This window comes from Dicentrarchus labrax, unplaced genomic scaffold (assembly GCF_905237075.1).
Source record: "Dicentrarchus labrax unplaced genomic scaffold, dlabrax2021, whole genome shotgun sequence".
Taxonomy (NCBI): Eukaryota; Metazoa; Chordata; class Actinopteri; family Moronidae; genus Dicentrarchus; species Dicentrarchus labrax.
The window spans coordinates 5,511,507-5,533,021 of NW_026136714.1; the positions used below are offsets into that span (position 1 = coordinate 5,511,507).

Consider the following 21,515-nt stretch of genomic DNA (forward strand, 5'->3'; position numbering starts at 1 on the left):
GTGTGTGTTTGTGCATACATGTATGATTGTGAATTGTCAGGTGTGAAAGATGGTCACACCGGGACAACAGCTGTCCTAGAACCACTGAAAGGTGCTGCCAGACCGCTGCAGCCGATCCAGACTGCTCTTATATCGAGGTAAAAATAAAACTCCCCAGACAGACCTGTCTGCCTGTCTGAAGATGATGGACTGCACACCTTTCTGCTCTGCACACAGGTACTCTGTCTTCACCCCCCCCTCCATTTCCATCTCTCTTCTTCATCACTTTCATCCTCAGTCTCTTCTCTTCCACCTCCTCTCTCTCTCTCTGTGCCTTTTTTGTCCTGATGGCGCTGCTTTCTTCTTGCACTCGTTTTGGTATGAGGCCATGTTTGTTTAATGATGAAGGGAAGCAGCAGAACCACTTCCTCTCTATCTTTCGCTCCTTCTCTCCATCCTTTCCTCTCTCCGTTCCCCTTGTGGCCTGGCAGTAATGTTTAACCAAAGAGATAGAGACAGAGCGTTTCACAGGGACAAGGTTAACGGAACAGTGAGAGGCTTGACAAAACTCTTGACACCTCGACAACTGAACATGAATAAAAGATGCGGCAATTTTTTCAAGGCACTGTACAACTCTGAACATTTCTAGGAACAAACTTGTTCAGTTGCTCTGTTCTGCATCATTTTCCTGTCAACCTGTCTAAATCTGTCACTCTCCCTCGTGAACCCTAACATCAGCGAGAGCAGCATCAGAATAAAACCATTTATTAGTCCTGGTAGATTTCATGTATCTGCGATGAATACATGCACAGCTATGAGGACAAGACTGATGATGGACTGCATGAATGAATACATTGTCTAAATTAAGAAATGAAAGCTTGTCCTCAGCATGCATTGGCCTGTGACCAGTCCGCTATCTATTACCACACAAAGACACAGCCTCACTCAGTAGCTGCCATTGAGGCAGACTGAAAGGTTTGACCTTTGATTGATTTCACAGGAACTGTAAGATGTGACCTTTGGCCCTGATACAGAGAAGGGGTCGAAGAAAGTGAGGAAACATAGGAAAGGTGGAAGGATGAGGGCAGCAGTAGGGGGAAAGGTGATTCAATGAAAGAAAGAGGAACATTAGAGGGTATCAGCGGTACGCAGGCTAATGCAGGTTTTGGAGTAAAGATGAAAGGAAAAACGAAGGAGGCCCTAATAACGGTTTAACTGCACTGACGCTTGCAAAAATACACAGATAAATCACACTTAAACCACTCCTCTCTCTCTCTCTCTCACCCTCCTATCTTTTATTTATTTAACACACACACCAACAAAAGGCAGAGTTGAAACAGGACTGATAAGCAGACAGAAGACAGCAGAAGAAGACATTTTCACTGAACTTTAACTCAAAATGACTAATTTCCTGAAAGACGAGTCATAGGCTTTGAAAACACAAAACCCCCTCATGTCGCTCTCTCATTGTTCAGTTACCACTTGTTCAGCCTAGCCTCCTGCTGATAAAAAAAGCACCCAGCTATGTGGAAGTCGACAGACTGAGAGAGTCAAAATACTGAGTGGAGATAAGGTTTGAGGATTAGAGGACGGGGGACTGTTGAAGGTTAAGAATCCTCTAAATTTCATACAATAAAGTGAAAGCATTACAAAGACTCTCTTGTCATTAAATAAACTGTCACTTTAAATAATCTCTGCATTAGGATTTGAAGTAAAAGTGCTCTAACTGAGGCAGCCAATGCATTTATAATGGTTTCTGACTCCATATTAGTCCCTTTACATTGAAGCTCTTTTGGTGTTTGCCCTTGCTGTCGGACACATCCCAGACATTTTTTATTTCCTACCTGTCTACCCTGGCAATTTGTGTTGTAAATAAGAACCACTTTACATTAATCACAACTGCAACCAGGATGATTGAAGAGATCAGGTGCCTCCCACTTTCCTTTCTCTTCCAATGTGCTAAACTGTGAGTGCGCGTGTGTAAAAATGCATGAACTGTGTGTGGCAGTGGTAGTGAGTGGGTACAAGTGGAGAGGGTAGGGCAGAGGGGCGAAGTTTAAGATCCACACCTGACCCTTTTCTCCTTCAAACTCAAGTGGTTTTGTCTTCTGCGAGTCCCTTTTAATTAAATTCATATTTGCAAGCGACCCCCATCCTGGCTGCTCCTGTAAATCTGCACAAGACAGCCGGCGAGCCTGAACAGTCAGAGCTTAGCTTAATGAAGGCAGCAGGCAGAAACAGTGACCAGCTTCTGTGTTGCCTTGTTACCGAGCCGTACAGAGAGGACAGCAGGGAGAGGAGAGTAGCTTGCAGCTCGACCACAACCTCAGCTTAAGGCAAAGACATGAACCGATTTTCCAAGATCAGCATTTAGGAGCGACCAGTAGATCCCTGCTAATCAATTTACTGCCATGGCGATCAAAGTCTGGCAGAGCTTCAAATCACAACAGACAATGGCTTCAGTGATTGGATTTGCCTGTTATAGATTAGCTCCAGATTATTTCACCCTTGTTGAAGATGAAATGGAAAAGTGATTATGCTTCTGATCTGAATCGACATGTTAATTGACATATTTACAAGACTTGCTACTATGCTGACATAGCCTAGTAACACACATTTGACCAGGGAAATCTAATTAAAATGTTAAGTATTTGACAATCCTAAAAATATTCTTGCCTGTAAACATACAATACCCATTAGTGATGCAGATGTATAACTATTACAAAAGACCAGCAATACCTTACTCCGTTAGCTGTAGAATTTTTTTTTACTGCATTATTGGTAATTTATTGGTGGTCTGGTGCAAGTCACATTTTTCCTTTTGCATCTGCACATAGAGCTGCACCTGGAGATATTTTTCTGTAAATATACTCTGTCTCATCTGCTAGATGGTAGAACCATAGTAGAGACAGTAGTGTCTCGCGCCCTGTAAGTATAAATTTGCCTTCTTTGCCCAAAGAAGTGTGTGGGCAGTGGCAGTAAATCATCTCTGCCCACAGTAAGTGATGAAAACAAACTGTCTCTTTTAAGCAGCAGTTAGAGAGCCATGTGGTCAGAGAAAAATGTCTTGTCCCTTTTGGTACCTGTTGTGCAAACTGTACAAGAATGTTGTTTAATGATGTAAAATTACATGACGTCTGGATATTTAAACCTTAAATAGCCTTGTGTAATGTAACAAGCTGTGAACACAGGATTGACATAAAGTTGATATGGCAAACTAGTTAGCAAACTGTGACTTATTTACACATCCAGCAGACACATTAGTGTTGACTTGAAGGTTTTTTTCCTGGCCAGTTGATGAATTGAAATTCTTTTAGCTCTGTTTTGCCCTCCGCCAACTCCTGAAGGAAACATCGGTCTCTTTAACTGCTAAAAGCTCCACTTTATTCACCAGCTAGCTGTCGTTTGGTGCTGGGCAGGTAGTGAATATTGGGTTTTTATTGTTTTTTTTGCTGAAAAACAACTAACTGGAAATGATTCTGATAAGAGTGGTAAAACAGTCAAGTTGCATGCCGAAAAACCAAAGGAAACTGTGATAGTGTTGGGTGATAATTTTCTGTGGGTTCAACACTATGAGTGAGCTCTTTCACATTACACATTTTTTACATACAGTCATTTTATCAAGCGTAGAACTTTTAATTATAGTAGCTTTAAGTCCAATTTTAGAATATTTACCTGCCACTAACCAACATGCAGTGAAGTTTATGATATTATATACATTTATGTAATTATGACTTTGTGACTACCAGCTGTATTGTACTGTAGTGATGCAGAGTTGCCCTGGCCAACAAATGTTGTTCTCCAGATGTAAGAAAACTGTTTGTGGAACACACGCCAAGAAATGTCTCATCATCAGGATTTAAAGAAAACATTTTTACAGTGAAAATTGTAATGCAAAAATGAGCATTCCCACTAACTGGGAATCATATCACAATTGCAGTATCTGTCACAATCACAATATGATTTTTTTTACCATATTGCGCAGCCCTGTTACACAGGCATTAGCGGTCAGTCTGAATGGGGCATCACAACCTCGACTGAATGTGGGTCAAACACTATGTTGCTCTGGCACACTGGCATTTGTACTAGGGATAGGAATATTGCTGAATGATACTGATAATGAAGTGAAATTCATGTAATGGACTACCTGAGTTGTCTAAAAAAAACAGTGAGAAAAGAGAGGAACAAAATGAAATTCTTTGACGGGTTAATTATAACTGGTAGTTAGTTGCAGACTAGAGCCTATGGATGGTGTCAACCAGGGATTAACCTGCAATGTCTCGTATGAATGGGTCAAAAACAGGTTGAACCGATGTTCAGTATTGCGTGTTATACATTTCCTGAGAAGATAGTGTAAAATAGAGATTAGAGTTTAAAATTTGACAAGTGATTTCCCGATAACTAGATAGACAAATGAACAATGGAAAAATAAGAACAAACAGCCAGAGAGTGAAACACGCCCCCCTCTCCAATTCCACCATGGAGGAAAATTACAGAAAGAGAGAGAAAATGAGAGAAAGAGAGTGATGGGGTGACAGGAGTGTAGCAGGGAGAGAGATGAAAGGTTCTGGTAAAGAGAAGAGAGTGAAGAAGGGGGATTAGAGAGACAGGAAAAAAAAGGCAGACGGGGAGGATGGAGGTGATGGGTGCGAGCGGATGAGCCCCAAGATGAATACTCGTGAGATCTGTAAACTTTCATATTCTAATGTTGAGGATCCTCACTGAGCGTTGTCTCAGTTAGCTGAGCCCCCTGCTGTGACCTCCTTCTGCAAATTAACACAAAACCCTGCAATGAAAACATCCAGGCTAAACTAGACCTGATTCCTACCACTCTCTAAGAGAAAAAGCAAATGACTACACGCTGTGCTGAAAACACAACATACCGAAAGGACAGAATGGAAGATAGCATACCATGCCTTGGAGTATGCACTGAATTTCATTATATTTTTTATAAATGAATTTTAAAAAGGTTCTGCGTGAGAGGAAATAACAATGGAAAAGTAATCCTAGATTGAACTAAGTCACAGTCAGGAAGTTGAAATACTGTAATTATCTTCTGGATATGCTTACCTACTACGAAAGACTAAATTGCTGCCTTAAATCTCTTCTGTGTGTTCAAAGTAAAGAATAATGTTAGTAAAAGTGACACTGTGAAGTATCTACTGAGAGGTATAGTTTCTTTGAAGCACTTTACAGAATAATAAAGCAATAAGGAGAGATAAAGTGACTAATTTAAATTTCCAGTGAAAATAACAGTAACACCTTACGATAAATTAGACCCGCAGTACAGTGCAGTTTGGTAAAGCTCATAAAGTTTAGTTACAGCCTCAATGCTGTATCCGTATTTTGTGTTGTTGTTCATCAAATATCCCATCATGTGGTTTCATTCAGGGTTGGTGAGGATCTACTTTTTGCCAATGCAGCTTGTTTGGCTGCATGTTATCATGATTTTTGAGACATTTTTTCTTCGCAATGTTACATAATTTTGCAGCATATATGACTGATGCAACACAGGCAGTGACAGCAGTAACCGCAGGTACAACAAAGGCAGCTACCCAGTACAAAACAGAATTATATTAAGTTGAATACAACTTAGCAGCATGCATCAGCTTTATCAGATTTAAAGGCTTTACATTTACGGAAGACAAAAAAGCCAGATGGATTTGAGGTCTATAACAATAACTACAGTACTGATATCTATCAAAATTTGAATTTTTTTTGTCATTTTTTAACATAAATATAACATAAAGGGAGAATCATGATACCCCTAGATGTTGTTTAAAGAACTGTGACCAACTGGATATTTTAGAGTATAAGAATGTTGGACAAACTATGTAATAGTTCTAAATTACCTAAAACCAACTTTGGCATTTGGGACTTCAATTGCTATTGTTATTCATTGACTTACACATACACCATTATACAATATCTGCAATAAGCTCTAACATACAGTTCACCGCAGGGCTATGGAAGTGTATTCTGGTGTTTCTGGTATTTTGTCCACCCCCTTTATAGTTATCATATGATGAGTCTGGCTCTCTTGCATGAGGCAGTGGTAACGACCTGTTGTTTAAAAGCTGTTTACTCCTTTTTGTTTGTGTCCTTGCCCACTGACAGCACTGTCCTCTCATGATATCACACAGGCCATAAGAGCAACACAAATCACAGACACCTGTCTTTGACTCAGAGGTAGGATCATCAACATTATCATCATCATCATGCCCAGTCTACAGCAAAGCCAAGCGGGCTCTCTCTGCAATCAAGCCTCCAAAAGCCCCACCATCAAAAAGACGCCACCTGTGGATGAGGAGAACGCTGGCAGCTCGGGCTCCAGACAACTCTGGTGAGAAGAGAGAGAGGGACCCCGCCAAAGAGAGCGCAGCCATCAAGCTGCTGCCCCTGCTGAGGACAGCCCTGTGTGTGACAGCCAAACACTTTCCCTGATTAATCAAGCCTAGCAGCGGGGCTTTACGTGCCATTAAGAGCCTTGCTAAATGACTTCACTTCATTCATTAAAGTGGAGCATCCTCTGCGGGTAGAGCAGGCTATGCTTGCCAGACAGACAGACAAGTGAAAGCTGGGAGAGAGATGGTGGTAGGGCATCGATGAGGGTGGTGGGGGCACTGAGGCAAGATAAACAACGACAAATATAGACCCATTACAATGCTGAATAATTCATCTTATACGCAGGGCTTCAGGAAAACAACAGAGAAAAAAAACAGCCCAAACAACCATGGGGATTATGGAGCCTTTATACAGTGAAGAGCATCTTCAAAACAGGGCTATTTATGCACATACCTTGTCTGGGAAAGGTACAGCAACAGTATCACGGTCAAATCTCTTTATGTGGAAAATCGGGTTCCAGTGGACCAATCCCTTATGCATTTTCATTAAAGGGGAGTTGCACAGCTATAGGTGCGGATGGATTAATTGTTTGAAAGCGCTGTTAGCTGCACAGTAGATGCTTTGTTTGAGCCATTCTTTTAACTCTTCTGCAAACAGACAATGCACACACAAACAAGGATAAGTACAGTAAAAATCTCACAGTTTGAAAGAGGAGACAGGAAAAAGCTAGAAAAGATGAAGATTATGGAATGCAAAGGCGGTGATACGCGCTGATAGTATCAAGGGAAGGACAAAGATAGGTAATTTACCAGTCAACAGAGGGATAAAGATGTAGCGATGGAGAGAAAGATAAAGAGATAAAGATTAGCAGCAACAAGAGGACCAGAGGGTAGAAAGGAAGAGAAAAAGCAAGGAGAGAGAAGAGGGGGAGACAGAAGGAGAAAGAGAGACAGAGAGCAGGGAGAGAGTAAATGATTAATGAAAGGAGCTGGGAAGCGCAGCAAGGGGAGGTCAGGACAGCGCAGAATAGGAGTGATGCTGCAGCCTCTGAGCAAAACTGGAAAGGACAATATTATGAACACGCTTGCTGCTGTCACACACCTTTATCAGGGAGGATCTCTGAGAGAGATTGAGCTGATATTAGGCTGACGCATCCCTTTAACACTGGATTTTCACAAGTAGAAGTGAACCCGCCGTGCAAACAATAGGAGAATAGGAAGCTGAATAGCAGCCTGTGGACGAGACAATATCTGCCTTTTTAATTTATAAAGACAAAAACTTGTTGGTCGCTAACCTTTGAGAGGTTTTATGTTGTTATTTACCTAATACAGCTTTTCTTGCATAATGCAACTACTGCAAGTGCATCAAATAACATCAAGACCTGTGTGTAGATAAAGTTTGTATCATTATGTAGAAGAAAACAACCATCAACATTAAGATGATGTATTATTTAAGTGTGACAAGACTTCCATTAGACTCCTTCAACTTCTGGCAAGATCTCAGTCGAATACATGCCTTCAATTAATCCCCAACTGGCAGTGTGCTGTGGCTCTATCGCTGGCTGCTCGCTGATGCATTTCTAATTGGTATTTTTGCTGATGGTCACAAGTTAAATCTATATTCTCCATTACCCTTCCACGGCATCCCTTGGGGCCTCTCTAATGGCTCCTGCTAAAGGCAGAGCACTTGTATTGAGATATTCATACAAAGTATATTCTCTCTGACCGGCCGCTGCGTAGACTTCAGCTACAGGTTTGGTGCATAGTCGAGAATTGGGAGGAGTAGTGAAAAGTTCACTACAGCTTTGAAGATTAACAAAACACGCGTCATAATCCGGCATGGAAACAGCCTGAGGAGAGACACTCATAGTCAAATAAACTGTGCTTTATCTGTTCATGTCTCCGCTGAGATAGTCTCACACGCTGCTTTGCTGAGCAAATGTTTGTCATAGCCTTTATCCCTCTCACTTCCACAACACATAGTAAAGCCCTTAGTGGAGCATTGGCTGGGTGACAGGCCTGAATGCTCCAACACCGGCTTGGCAAAGATCGGTGTAGCCTGCGCTGGCTGAGAACGGTGAGGGTGAATGGAGTTGGCTGACTTCAGAACTGTGTGAGAGGTTGACCAGCAACAGAAATAAAATCTCTACGGCATCACGCAGGTGGGGGATAAATGCTGTCACATGAGTTAACTGCACTCGAGGGATAGTGATGTTGCATGCAGCAACATACTGTATGTCCTGCAATCAGCTGATAAATACATTAAAAGGGAAATGTTTCATCGCTGTATGTAGCTGTAAACAGTTAAGTAGCTTTCAGGGAAATTTTTCCTCCTGCAAAGAGAGGAATTTGCCAATGGAGAGGTGAAATGTCATGCGTAGTAAGTCAAAAGAATGAAGCTCATATCCTGATGGAGAGGAAGACCCCTGCGTTCTTTGGCTCACCTCAGTGTAGACCTTGTGTTTACCTTTCATTAACTAGAGATCCCAGAATCCTCTCCTCCCCCGAGCTTGGGACAGTCCAATGCAAGGTGAAAATAAATAATAAAAAAGGAACATGGATTGTAATGTTTTGTTTTATAAATTGTTTAACAGATGCACATGAACATGAATGCTCAGTTTTTGTTTAATTATATTAACATTTGTGGATTTTTTATTAAGTTAGTTTAATAATATCAAAAACCTAGCAGACCCCAAATGCGACGGACATATTCTTTTCTCTTCAAGATTTACAATCATCTACAATGCACTACAATGGACGACAAGATTGCAATAAACAGTGTCTCTGAATATGCTTTTTTTTAAAATCCTTTATAAGAGAGGAGAATAATGTACACCAGAAGAAAAAAGTAAGTAACCCAAGCTACATGGTGAACAGGACAGAGACTGATAAGAGCCAACTTATCAAGATGCCATGACCACAAGTCCAACTGTAGCTGCAATCCTCCACCCTGTGTTGTGAAGACAGCACAGAATGTATCTCCAAAAGACTACACCCAGCCCTGGTTATCATCAAATATTTTGAAGATGGCAAGTAGAAGACAGAACACAAAGTCTCAGAGGAAGAACAGAAAGTAAACAAAATGTAAGCTGCAAACCACATTCTCTAATTGAGCTTAACTGCTGAAACGTATAGTGGAGGCAGTTTAAATACATATGTTACGCAACTTAAAATGAAAATTAGAATCTACAGCACCACATAGATAAGAGAGAGAAAGAAGAGGGTGTTTTACTTCAGTTGATGACGGATGCTATAATCCAGAGACATTTTAAATTAGCAGAGAATTTCAGTGTCACATGGTTACTGACAGTTATTGGCATGCATCAGTCGGATACACTGGGTTATAATCGGTGTTGATACTGAGCTCACGCTGCTGTCTCTCAGGCCAAGCCACAATGGATAACATTTCTTACTGTCATTATAAAACTGAAACAAACTTATGAATTACTTTGCTGACAGCTTGTATTGGATCAGTCCCACGTTTAGGTGCTGAAATTGGTATAATATCACTACACATACTCACTAATAAACTATTAAAAATTTTAACGTTGAAACTAACAATTATTTTTTTATCAGTTTAGTATTTTTTATAAAAATAAAAAAAAAACCTTTTCAAATCTAATGATTTTCAACATTTAGTAACATAGTTTATGTTTAGATTCCTGCTTTATGTCACTGGAATAGCTGTAGTCAAACAAAATTATATTCTATTATTGAATATGAATAAATTCATCATTTGGCTTTGTGTATGACTGAAAATACTGACTGTGAGTTCAGTGGGTGGTGTGTACCAGACTATGCTGACTGACTGGTGGCAGCTCTGGCAGGATACACTCCCCCACTTGCATCTTGAAAACAGCAAATTAGTGCAGCTGCAATTAAGACTTGAACAGACACAATACAATAAAAAGGAAGCCTGATGCAGGCACAATCAGACAAAGTGAAACAGTTCTTGTTCTGTCAGCAGTGCAGAGACTCTACTGTCTCACAGAGCAGACAACAATGCCCAGGGCTGAGATAACAGGAAATGCCAGCTTATCAGAGAGAGGGAGAAACAGAGAGATGGTGAGAGAGCATGGTGGGTAGCTCGCTGTTTACTAACAGGCTAATTGAGCAAAAATCCAGTTGTGTCCTTTATATACAATTCTGTCATTTACATGTAGGTTTCAGCCAGTAAGATTTTTATACAATTGAAATTTGTTTGCAGAACATGTAAAGTGGATAAATCAAATAAAAACGGAGGCAAATCCATCACTTTCTTAATTTGAGTTCCATTTCATTGGCTTTGATTTGTTTAGATTGAGTCACCTCTCGTGGGGAGTTTGTTTAATTTCACAGCTGAAAGAACACCAATGATTTTTAGGAGTGTTTTCCTTGTTCAACTTTCTCTACAAGCTATTACAGTAAATCTTGAATGCAACACAGCCATAAAGCCCAGAATATTAAACTGCTGTTTACAGAGAGAACTTAGAGTTTGATGACAACACTTAGTGATCATACAAGGTTAATTATTGTATTCTTTTAAAGTCTATTTTTAGAGATTCACAGGAAGAGGGGAGTTTAATGGATTGTGAGCGTAGATACTGAGTATTTAAAAAAAAAATCCCCAGCTCTGTCTACAAAACGACCAAAACACTGGTGTTGGAAGACAACAAGATTAATAAATTAAAGACTAATAAATATTAGAAGCATTTCTCAGTATTACACCTGAATTAGGCTGCAACTAACTACCTAATTGCTTAATATCAGAAAATATTCCAAGAGCTGAAAGTAATGTCCTCAAATTGCTTGTTTCCAGTCCAAAACCCACAGATATTCAGTTTACTATGATGATAATAAGATAAATAAGTAATGCAGCAAATATTCACATTCGACAGGCTTGAACGAGCCAAAGTTTGGCATTTTGGATCGATAAATAGTAACTTAACGATGATCAAAATAGTTGCTGATTAATTGTCAATTGACGACTTGATAATAAAATAGACACACAATTGACCGTTTACTGTTGTTGCCATGCCTGTCAAGGTTTCCGTTATATAGAGTCTACAATGATAGCGGTGGCAGATTTACCCCTGACATTCCTTAGTAATTGTCGAAACAATGAGTTCTTGTCTTATTTCAAACAGAGACAGGCTTCTCATTTACAGTCGGTATCGGCTCTCTGGCAGATTTTTATCAGTGGTAGCTAGTTAACCTAACAGGAGTTGGTTAAAACGTCTCAGCCTGTTTAAAGCTCACTCGTACTAAAATGAGAACCATGTAAAATAAGTCTTAAATATGCAACTGGCTACATATGACTGCACGTCCCAAGCAAAAAGTCAGCATCCCCACCACTTGATGAAACATAAAACATGGAAATAAAGAAAAATAATTATTGTTTTGCAGTGTGGTCATAGTATAGTACATAGGTAGTCATAGTATTTTATGTATGATAAGGAAAAATATTTAAGATTTTGTTGGACAAACTACAGTATTTTACACACAATCATGTTACTTTGGGCATATTCTTTCACTTTATGACCATGTTTCTCTCTTTTATACACACGCGCGCACACACACGCACACACACGCGCACACACACACACACACACACACACACACACACACACACACACACACACACACACACACACACACACACAGTGGGGCTGAGGTGTTTCTTAGCTGCCATCCTCTAACTGAGCCTGAACAACATCTCCCTGTCGTACAGTAGTATGCAGAAGTGTCACTCTGCATACCGTCCAGCGACACACCGTCATTGCTCAGCTCACACAATGCAACATTCCACAATCAGCAGCAACTCCAACAAAACCAGCAACTGCACAGCACTGCTCTAATCTTATAGGATTAGAATTCCATTCAAAGGGATCTAATAGGCCTCTATTATTTTGAACAACAAAGCTTCGAGATGAGATTTTTAAAAAACTGATACAGATGAAGGCAATCTACAGCAATTTAGGGAAGAATGTGAGGCTGTTAAGGCCTGCACAGAGGCTCTGGAGGAAGTAGAAACAAATGACTAACCATTCAGAGAAATACATCTTGCTACAACATGAGGTTGCATAAATTAGCAATAAAAATGTATGCGCCGAGATGTCTGTAAAAGAATAGTACCAACAAGAAAAAAACACACTTGACAGCCAAAAACATGTACTGGTTGTACTTATTCCCTGTTGCCCTGCTCTGCACCTTGTGTCATTCATTTATCCTTCCTGCTTCTCTATGGTTGAGAAATGGAATTTAGTGGACCTTAAAATGGCAAGAACTCAATGTCAGAGATTTAAATCCTAAGCGAGAGGATATACTGCCTCGCATTCAGAGGGGAGAAAATGTCATGTAGGACTTTATAGGGATCAGTGGACGGATGGCCTGTACTGTATGTGGTCATGTAAGGACGGTACATTTCTGAAGAATTACAGTAAAGCGAAGAACTCTGTGGTTTAACTTCACAAAACACACAAGGAACAATTGAGGCCAAGACATAGAAGAACTGAGGGCTATTCAGACAGAAGGCACAGTAAGGGAAAATGTGTTTGTGTGCGCATGAGAGAGAGAGATACAGAGAGAGAAAGAGAGAGAGAGAGAGTCTGAAGCAGTTCCTAAGCCTGGCCGTCACGCATGCTTAACCTTGCGCTAGCGCCTGTGCGATGCAGCTTGCATATCAATGATGGAGGAATATCAGCAGAGAGGCCTCAACCAAACCTCCACTATACTTGGCAGGCAGGGAGGCACAGCAGCATCCACACTTACACTACAGCTTTTACAATGGAAATGCAAGTTAAACCGCACTAGTGAGCACAAGAGCAGTTGTCACACAGTAAAAGTGAGCGTGACACAGCTGAGTTCTGTTGATAAAAACAGGTGAAAAGATTATACATCATACTATTATACATTCCTGGACAGGTAAAGGTAAATAATTTGTTTCTGACAAACAAAAATGTCGGACTGCGAATCAGAAGAATAAGAGCAGTGAGCAGGCTTTGGGATTTTGTCAACTGAGCCTATAGACAGTGAGTGTTGTTTCCACCAACATCATTTACTTTTGGCTGGAGCTCTCAGGTTACAGGAAGCGCTTTGAGGGAGCGTCCCTATCGTGCTGTGGTTTGTAGCAAAGCTGTGCATATTTGGTGTCACCAGGGGCAACAAAAAAAACTTCCTGACAAAACCACAAGCGCTACCACGAACAACATGAACAAAGCCTGACAGCATGGATTGCAGTAATTCCCAATAATGGTCCACAAAGTATACTATGAACCCCCCCCTTCATGTCTCACACTCATCCACAGTGCACTGATCTGAATCCCCCACTCCCGCAAATGTCAGTATCTCAATCCCAAAGATAAACCTGAATCACTGTAACTGTTGCAGAGAGGAGAGGAGAAGGCAAGAGAAAGATATGATGTGATGGTGTGTTTCTAATTAAAACAGAAGCATTCAGGGACACCCATGGGGTCCTAAGGGACCAGCACCGGGTGATAAACTCACTCATCCGTACCCTCCCTCTTTTGAAGGGAGTGATAAAAGACTTTCAGGATGCTTTGCCCCCTCCTCCTCTCTCCCCCCTCTTTCCCACATGCTATCTGATGCCGACGGAGGCCTTTTGTCACGTTTATCCTTCCCAAGGACCCCAAGGCGTCCTGTGAGGGTGCCTTCTCCAGGGTCCTCTCTGTTGATTGACACGTCACTCCTTTTTCTGCCTGCGTCGATCAGAGGCTGTCTTGCCCCCCCCCCCCCCGCCTGACACAGCTCAATAAGAGGCCGCTGCTTTGATAGCAGTTCTGTGGCAAGTAACATCTCTGGCAGCGGGGATAAGAGAGAGACTAGGAGGGATGCCAGCAGATAAAAGAGGACTTTTAACAGCCTCTATGTGTTCAGCAGGTTAAAAAGTGTTTTCTATCAGGGTCTTGTCAAACTGTCATCATCACTTTCGTTTGAAGACAGCCCTGTACACCCAGAACAAAAAAAGAAAACATATCAGAGCTCCATTACTTCTCTGGTTTTCTTGTAATCCCAGATTGATGCTAATCTACAACGCTGTGAGGATTAAACACGTTGGCAGCAGTTTTAAGTTAAAATCTTTCACTGACCGTCAGTGTCGGTTAAAGACAACAGTAGAGAAGCGGTGACAGTTCTCTGTGTTCTCGTAGTTGTTCACAAGCATCCCATGAGAGCTGGAGAGGCTATTAGCTGTGTAATGATCACTGGATGTTGTAGTTCACATTCACACAGGCAGCGTGACAGACAGATGGAGGTTGATTTTCAGGGATGAAACATATGGGGAAAGTGCTGTAAGCAGACAGCTCAGACAGGCTTACTGATTTACACACACAGTATGCTCTCTATTGACCCAAAGCATGAAAGAGAGGATACAGATACACAGACATTATCACACACTTTTACGTTGTTCTCTGTGGAACTTAAACAGGGAGGAGCAGAGCTTAGCTGAAGCTGAGGCCCCTCTTATGTTTGAGGTGAGGGGGGTTCTCACTGGGGCTTTTTACTCCATCACTGGACTTAAGCCAACAGAACCAGGTGTGGCCACTTACCAGTGTAAGTGATCCACAGAGAGAGTGAGATCCGTGTAGAGTGCAGAGGTTCCGACACACAGCCATTATGGAGCATTAGACCATGAGGTCCTGCAGGATATCACCTGACCTCGTCTGACCTGGACACAAAATCTCTCTCTCTCTCTCCCTTTTGATCTTTCTTTCATTCAGTCCTTCTTTTTTTGCTTTTTAACCTCCTTACTGTTGATCTTGTGTTGGGTTTTTAAATTAGTTTCCCACAATTCGAAGCTCAATGCTCGTTTCACCGGCCGAGTTGACCAGCAACATATGTTTATCCTCGGGCCACATTCTTTTGTTCATACGCTGACAAATGATCGCCCTCTCTCTTTCCTCTAATGAGTGCATCCCTTGTCATTTCTCAAGGACACTGACCCGAAGTAAACAAACAAAAAAACTCATCAATTACATTCATCAGGTGGCAGCACGGACAAAATCAGAATCCCTGCACAGTCGATGCAAGGCATTGTGAGCATACAGTATGTGTGTGTGTGTGTGTGGGGGGGGGGGATACTGCTCTATTTTTATTGTAGTTCTCCTGTAATGCGACTCACTGTCAGAGCCAGAGTGGCAGCCTGAATTGCTTCTGTCGGATAAACACTCCCAGCATGCACTGCTTTGCCTCAGTCTGCGCAATGCTGCATTGGCAGCCTCCTGGCAGGATTCTGAGGTGTCTCGGTTCAGAAGTAGCTGTGTGTGTGTGTGTGTGTGTGTGTGTGTGTGTGTGTGTGTGTTGGTGCGTGCAGAATGATGATCCTTACAGCACCAGAAATGCTTAAGTCTGCACCAGATTTATGGTTGGCAGCCGAACTCCAGACTGAACAACAATGGCACTTATGATAGTTGGACTTTTGACAACTATGAGTTTACAGTTTGAGTGTATTAATCTGATGAGTAAAAAACAAATAAATCCAAGGTTGTACTTTCTAGAAAAAAAGTACACAAAACCAGACATGGGCTGTATGCCTGTGAGACCAAGAGAAATAGAGAGAAGTGAGAAGACTTGTAAGCATGTGTGTGTCTTTTAAGCAGTGTTTGTTCCGTGATTCATTACACACACAGAAAAGGGAAAAGAGGAATGTGTACTATGTGCTGCAATGCAACTCACTCAGAACCACAATCCCAGAACTATGTGGAATGTGTCCTCTAACTGCCAGTGACTGAAACCTACACTCGTTGAACAACTGCAGTACACAGTCAGTGGTCGTGTACTGTCACTCCGAATCAAAATCAAGTGCAGACCGTTACACAGGTACAGCCAGAGAGAGAGAGAGAGAGAGAGACAGAGAGAGAGAGAGAGAGAGAGAGAGAAAAGATAGCTGAACGGTGTTGCTGTCTGAGACCCAGAGAGAGTATTCATACAGGCACATAGGTGTAAAGACTGCTTTCATATTGCTTCTCATCCTGACACACACACACACACACACACACACACACAGATGTTGAGTATAAGGAAGACATGTTCAAAACATTTACGCATCAGGATTTTATTTACACTTAGTATGATGCTATGAAATATTAAGGACATATTCCTGATTTTGAGTTGAAGCCACTGCCATTCACATGTCTTAAACCTCAAAGGATCAGTTCAAACACTTCCCACTTGTGGTATGCAGCCATGCAGATGATTTGGGTTTCATTTGCAGGTGCCCCTGTTACTCAGCATAATCTGAACACGAATCCACACATCGATTTGTGTGTTCCGCCATCAAGCAGCGCCGCTACTGCTGTGGCGGCAAGTCGTAGTGACTGCCTTAGGCAGTGGCCCCCACCGATCAAGGTGACTCATATGGATGGCAATCTTAACATTATTCAAATTTTACATATTAGTGAGACATTTGTTACAACAATAGCCAGAAAAAAAGGAGCAACCATCCGCCACATTTCAAGTGATATACTGTGTAATATGGTACTAGCTTGCAAGCTTTTATATTAGTAAAAACACGGATAACTTTTTTATATAGTTATTCAAGATTCATAAATTAATCGCCTGGCATGCATCTTGGTCCTCTGAATTGATGTAACGTGTACAGCCTCAGACAGGGACATTCTTCATGAGGTAAAGGCTTGTGTGTTCCACATTCAGTTTTTTATGCAATGTTACATAGAAAGTAAAGACAAAAGTAGAAAATTGTAAACTTCTTTGGACAGCTTGCATTCAAATGTGCATATACTGTAGGGCAATGTCACCGCAGTAATGGTGACTTATTTATTTCCCGTTCTTCCCTTGGTTGGTGAAATGGACCAGCTGCCCACAGTTTGTCACTGGAACTACCGTCTACTTAAGAAATGGTCCTAATGAAAAATATTGATGGCTAGGTCAGGGACATTGTTTCTGCAGAGACACATTCTGACATGTTTCTATTAAGTTTTCAAATGTCAATTTTTAGAGTTTTAAACAACACAAACAAAATTCCCTTCACCTTTATTGAACTGAACTTTTTGGAAACTGATATTTCACCACCATGTTGCACATCCAAACTGAATGAGACTATGTTTTTATTTATTATTTGGGTCGACTGATCCTTTAAAATATCTATTCATTAATTAATCAAAGAGTACAGTCTAAACCTGCTCTATTTGAAAAGTGTCCCGAGATAACTTCTGTTATGGAATTGAACTGAATTGAATCGGTTTCTTTGACATGTTTCTCTTTACCTGCATATCCTCTTTTGTAAAGGGTACAGACTAAGGAAATTAATAAGTCATAACAGCTTTAGCCACACCTTCAGCATATTCTGTGGAGTCAGCTACCACACTTTATGCAAAAAAGGATATACAAGGAGAAAAGCAACAGTTTAGTTTTTGAAAGGCGACGTTATTAACGAGCCTCCTCGTTATTGCGCCGCTCACCTGCTGTTGTGACAACAAAATCGCAGGTGAAAACATTCAAAACCTGAGTTGTGTTTCTGCTGACCAACAACGTGAACAGAGCAGACACATTCAGCCTGTATATGGAGAGAGGAGCAGAGAGTGCGTCTGTGCGTACACTATAAACATAATGCTTGAAATAGACCCAGTGATCGATGATCGGTATCAGCCGATACTGCTTCTAGTGATCAGTGATCGGCCTCAAAAACCCTAACTGGAGCGCCGTTAGTGGTACTTTGTTTGGTTCACTTCATACTGTAAACCTATATCTTTATTCTGCATTTAATGTAGAATATCTAAAATAGATTAGAAAATTTTGTGATTTTCCTGATGCAAGACTTTTATCACACTAATTTTTTTTATCTCCAAGTCCTACATCACCAGATGAAAAATCTGCAATATACTACACTGGCGAGGCAGAAAAGTTCCCAAAATGCGTTTGTAGCAAGGTTACACCACACGAGTCAAGATGCTTATTGCGCGCACGCATGCACGCGCGCACACACACACACACACACACACCAGTGAACAGAGATGCATAGAGCTCCTCTACATCTACATGGGCAAGACGCCAGAGGCCTGTGTCTGCAGGGGTCCTTTCTGAGGTCAATACTACAACACTGTAAACTAATGATCCAGCAAATTCCCTCAGTCCTGTTTCTTCCCCTCCTCCTTCTTTCCCTCAATCTGTTGTTGCCCTCAGTCTCTCCCACTCTCTGATCCCCTGCTGCGCTGCAGAAATGAGAAACAACTGAAGACTCGGCAGCGCTGGGCCTGCTCTGCTTCTCTGATACACACCACTGATAAGCAAGGATGCTTGTTAAGAGTCAAATGAAACTCTGCCTCGCCTGATATTTGCCTTTCACTGTGTTTTGATCTGGTGTTTTCTTGTCACCCAGTCCTTTCTTTTGTCTGTGGCTTTGGCATTAACACCCAGTGGAACACCACTCCTGCCTCGAAATGTAAACAAAGATAATGAAATCACCTACCACAACATGGATTTCTACATTGAATGTGACGCCAAACAGTATGATGGAAAAGTAAGAAGGAGCTGTTTTGATTTCATAAAACACCTCTATCTAGATCAGCACACAAGGACCTATATATGAGATCATGTGCAAACATCTTTTTAAAAAAAACACTACTGAACAGAAAATGGCATCTACGTGGTTAGCTGTTAATTTGATCAAAAAATATGGTTAATTTACAATTAATAAACATGCTTTATTAATGGCTGAACCTGTGCTCAATAACACAAAAAAGTAACAAAGTTTGGGTAGATGTTTCCTTCAAGGACAGCAGGCATAATCCACTTATACGCCACGTTAACACAGCATGTCTGAAAATGCAAAAACACTATGGTATTCTTCTGTATTCTACCAACAGAAAAGCTAGTCACATACATGCTGACACACACTTCACACACATGCTTCACATAGAGTCTCTTCCAGGCCTGGAGGAAGCTTCTCATCTCTGCCTCCATCAGTGCATGCAATAAGTCAGCGATAGAGCCACTCTGTTCAGTCCTATCCTTTTCATATCGATTGGGGATAAAGAATTGGGCCCAAGGGATGGAGCTGAACACTCAATCACGCTGTTGACAAACATGAGTGAACTTGATTCAAAAGACACAATAAAGTAGGAGCAGCAGAAGGGAGTAGAAGTGAAATGATTAATCTAGCCTTTTATGAACACAGCGCAGGACAAATACCCTTAAAGGACTGGCAACAGCTGAAAAAATACCACTTACATGCAATGGCTCTGTATGTTTTTCTTTGTTGTGTCATACAAATACTCTCTCCCTCTCTAAATCCCTCATCGGCTGCAGAGAGGCAAACTGGCCCTACATGTTTTTGTCTGTTAACGGGCAAAGGAACATTATCAATAAAGACATGCTTCTCCTTCCCAGCGGGCGCTGATCTACGATCCCTGCCCACCGACCATCTGACTCTCAGCATCCAAAAAGTACCAAGGTTGAATGCAATGGGGGCTTCAACTGAAAGCACTCTTGAACAGGATCATCTCTGTGCATCTAGTTTAGGAACATCTGAATTTAGCTTTGGTTTTCAAATCTCATGCATTACAGCACATACGATGTTGCAAAGTAGCACAAACAGATGATAACTGCATATATGGATTGTACATTTAATTAGAACTTTAGGTAGACAACCTGAGTGGATGGGACTGTGTCCTCTCTATTTAATTGTCACTGACCTCTTCACCTCCAAAACTGCCTTAACTTTACAATGTAAAAAGCTTTTAGTTTGATAAGGAAAAAGCCTAATTAATTCCAATTCTTGGATCAAACTATCCTCTGTGAACTCTGTCAAGCAGCAGCCATGACAAGCTTTTCTATTAAAAACGCGGATATGTAAACAGAAACTGCCGTGCACCCTTTCATACATGACAAACTGCCGACTGTCGGCGTCTCGCAAAGACAACACGACCGTCTGCTGTCACAAATCTCATCTGTCTGTAGCAGTGGCGGTGACTGGACCCAAGGAGCAAGACAGCCTCTTTGAAAAGCGACACCTCCAAAACACACACAGCGGCTTGTGAGCGGCCAAATGCGCGGACTTTAGTTGCCGCTTCCACCGCCGACGGACGGTCGAGTTCCGCTCCGCATGTTTACAAAAAAACTGCTTCATTTCCACTCAGTCGGAACAGTTAAATACACATGTAAAAACACACATAAGCGTCATGTAAAACTGCGAGTGAACGTTAAAAAAAACCAAAAAAAAAAAAAAACAGTTCGGAATGAAACGAAATAGACAACAAGCGCAGAAATGCCAAGACTTCACCATATGTTTGCTGGATTTCAGAATAAAAAACGTCTTGAACCTGAAATTAAGCAGCGAAGCAGAAACTGCGGGTTCCATTGGAACCTACTTTGTCTAATTACAGTAAAAAAAAAAAAAAAAAAACCCTCAGACAAAATGTTTATCTTTCTTCTAATAAATGAAGCAGTCAACTTTCCAAGCCTTTCCAGAGCGCTGAGCAGAGAGCCCCATGCCGCTGAGTGTAGCGCCGTGTGCCCTCCCCTACCGCAGCTCCGTGTGTGACTGCCCCCGGCCGCTCATGAACTTCCCTCGCAGCCGCGGTTTCCTCCCCCATAAATAAAACTTACTTTTCTCTGGCTTGGCTGTCGGACGGCACGTTGCTACTCTTGCCTTTGGCGTACATGCTTGCAGAGAGCTCCGATTGTCACGCACCTGTCAACCCATCACAACCTCCCTGGGCACAGCCCCGTCACCATGGTGACACAAGCAGCGTCGTCTCCCATTGGATGCCCCGCTGTTCGGGACCGCCCGCTCGCTATGGCAACCGCCAGTGAGTGACAGCTGCGTGGCCACGCCCCTGCCGGAATAGCTCCACCCTCCCCGTCTCTCTCTCTCTCTCTCTCTCTCTCTCTCTCTCTCTCTCTCTTTCCTCCACTCTGCTCTTTCCCTCTGCTTACCCAGTCTGTCTGTCTGAAGGCTGTCTGTCTGTCAGTGTCTCTCCCATCCTATCCCTGATTGTAAAGGCTCTCCTGACATGCAGACAGACTGACATAGGCCTACACACACACACACACACACACACACACACACACACACACACACACACACACATATATAAACACACACATCCGCACTCCCTCCCTCTATTTTCCTCTCTCAGTGCAAGGGGGGGATTTGAAACCGTCCAACTAGGATTTTAAACAACTGGCTTCGGCTGTTCCTTTTATAGACAATCACACCCTCTACCGATGCACACA

At 41.8% G+C, this 21,515-nt stretch overlaps 1 protein-coding gene across 1 annotated transcript in view; it reads right to left on the reverse strand.

Moving 5' to 3' along the window:
- The window catches only part of ssbp2a (single stranded DNA binding protein 2a), a 55,436-nt gene extending 34,453 nt beyond the window's left edge, over positions 1-20,983 (reverse strand). Inside the window, exon 1 of the mRNA XM_051421342.1 lies at positions 20,886-20,983. Coding sequence (XP_051277302.1) covers positions 20,886-20,941 — 56 coding nt within the window. The 5' untranslated portion in view covers positions 20,942-20,983. The remainder of the gene's footprint in view (positions 1-20,885) is intronic.
- Positions 20,984-21,515: the final 532 nt, after the last annotated feature.